Below are 2,500 nucleotides of genomic sequence, written 5' to 3' on the forward strand. Positions count from 1 at the left end.
ACTCTGTTATACTCTACCACACTCTGCCATATTCCACTACACTCTGCTACACTCAGGACCCCACACTGCTACACTCTGTTATACTCTACCACACTCTGCCATATTCCACTACACTCTGCTACACTCAGGACCCCACACTGCTACACTCTGTTATACTCTACCACACTCTGCCATATTCCACTACACTCTGTTACACTCAGGACCCCACACTGCTACACTTTGTTATACTCTACCACACTCTGCCATATTCCACTGCACTCTGTTACACTCAGGACCCCACACTGCTACACTCTGTTACACTCCACTACACCCTATTACACACTGCTACACTCTACTACACTCAGGACCCCACACTGCTAAATTCTATTACACTCTACAACACTCTGATACACTCTACTACACTCTACTATACTCTGCCACACTCTGCTATACTCTGGGCTCACTTCATTTGGGTAGGCAGTGTTTCTTCAGAACATACCATTGTAAGAATGTCAATATTTCTTCACCTTTGTTAGATCTCCAAAAAAAAAAAAAAAAAAAAAAAAGAACAAGACGACTTAAACTCTCTCTGCTTCTGTTTGAAACCGTTATGTTTCTAGAACATTTCAGCAGTGTACTCAGGGTTTGACTGAGAGGAGTCTGTTGAGACAGATTCTCCTCTGTGCTCTATGATTAAAAATGTTTTCACGTAGATGTTTGTAATTATAGATCTGTCTTTGCTGGAGCTCTCTCTCACTCTGAGTTCAGTCAGACAGATCCACTGGGAATAGAGTGTGATTTACATTTCACACTGTTGTGTACGATGATGTATCTCTCCTCTGTATCTACTTTATTGCTGTCTTTTTGCAGAAAATGGTGAGTGGGTAATCAAACACAGACCAGCTAAGAAGCTGGTAAATGAGGGGTATGGCCCAGACGAGCTGGAGTACCAGGAAGTGGTGTTCTTCCTCATTATCCAGAGGAAACCCCTCTTCTACATCATCAACATCATCGTACCCTGCGTTCTCATCTCCTCGCTTGGCCTGCTCATCTACTTCCTGCCCGCAAAAGGTCAGGGCGGGTCGCCGTAGCGACTGGCAATATTCCCTTGTTGTGTTTTCTGCATGTGAACCATTTATTAACAATTATTAACACAAATGATATATCAAAGGCCTGAAATCATGTTTTTATCATGGAAACACCTCTCTTGGCAAACCAGTAACATGAAGTTGCTTTCCTCAGACTTTAATGGGAATCTTTAATTATAGCATCCCTGCAACTAGAGTCCCTGCAGCTAGATAGATAGATAGATAGATAGATAGATAGATAGATAGATAGATAGATAGATAGATAGATAGATAGATAGATAGATGAATTGATGGATGGAGGGGAAGACTGATTGATTGATTGATTGGTTGATTGATTGATTGATTGATTGATTGATTGATTGACTGACTGATTGATTGATTGATTGATTGACATATCTCTGATTGGTGTTGTGCTCTCAGCTGGGGGCCAGAAATGCACCATGTCCATCGCCATCCTCCTGGCTCAGACGGTCTTCCACTTCCTCATCGCCAAAAAAGTTCCGGAAACTTCACAGGCTGTGCCGCTCATCGGAAAGTAAGGCATTGAACTGCCTCAGCTTCAGCTTACAAAATATAATATATTAAACATCACAATCTCTCTTCAGAATCATCCGCAATGCACCATAATGACTCATAATCAAATGTGTCTGATCCTAAACTTCACTCAGGTTTCTGTTCCACTCATTTTTATTAGTATTCCAGCCTCTGAGAGCGCTGTCAGAGCAATGTGTACAGTACCTCAATGCTTTTGTCCTGCTCTCGTCTCGGCTGCGTGAGGGGACGGCAGGGTGTGTCGGTGGTGTGTCACGCTCGGTTTTCTCGGGCAGGTGACGTGTGAAATGTCTCCTCAGGTACGTGATGTTCGTCATGTCGGTCACCACCCTCGTGGTAATGAACTGCGTCATCGTCCTCAACGTGTCGTTACGAACCCCCAGCACGCACTCCATGACCGACAAAGTGCGAAAGGTGTGTGTGTGTGTGTGTGTGTGTGTTTTTTTTTTTCTCGTGTTTATAACACAGTTGGTTTGGGTGCGGTGTCTTAAGCGGAGTGTATGAGGTGATGATGTCACCAACTGGTTTTTTTTTTTTTTTTTTTTAGGTTTTGCTGAATTTCCTTCCGCGTCTGCTGAGGATGCAGATGCAGCGCTGGACCCCGGAGGGGGAGAGGTCGGGGGTGTCGGGCGGGGTGTCGGAGAGGCTTTCACCCCCCAGGAGGAGGCAAAGCTCATTGAGACTGATTGCTAAGGCGGATGAGTACGTTTTAAAGACCGCACGCTCAGAACTCATGTTCTGCAGACTGAAAGAAAGAGACGGACTCATGAGAGAAACCCTGGAGAAAATCAGTGAGTTTACTGCCACAGCACTGCCCTCTCTCTCTCTCTCACACACACACACACACACACACACACACGGACACACACACACACACACAC

At 44.8% G+C, this 2,500-nt stretch overlaps 1 protein-coding gene across 1 annotated transcript in view; it reads left to right on the forward strand.

The window, feature by feature from the left end:
- The window catches only part of chrng (cholinergic receptor, nicotinic, gamma), a 6,701-nt gene that overhangs the window by 3,146 nt on the left and 1,055 nt on the right, over positions 1 to 2,500 (forward strand). Inside the window, exons 6-9 of the mRNA XM_030773452.1 lie at positions 850 to 1,050; positions 1,488 to 1,602; positions 1,919 to 2,033; positions 2,167 to 2,410. Of these exons, the coding sequence (XP_030629312.1) occupies positions 850 to 1,050; positions 1,488 to 1,602; positions 1,919 to 2,033; positions 2,167 to 2,410 (675 nt within the window). The remainder of the gene's footprint in view (positions 1 to 849; positions 1,051 to 1,487; positions 1,603 to 1,918; positions 2,034 to 2,166; positions 2,411 to 2,500) is intronic.

Source organism: Chanos chanos, chromosome 5 (genome assembly GCF_902362185.1).
Source record: "Chanos chanos chromosome 5, fChaCha1.1, whole genome shotgun sequence".
Classification (NCBI taxonomy): Eukaryota; Metazoa; Chordata; class Actinopteri; order Gonorynchiformes; family Chanidae; genus Chanos; species Chanos chanos.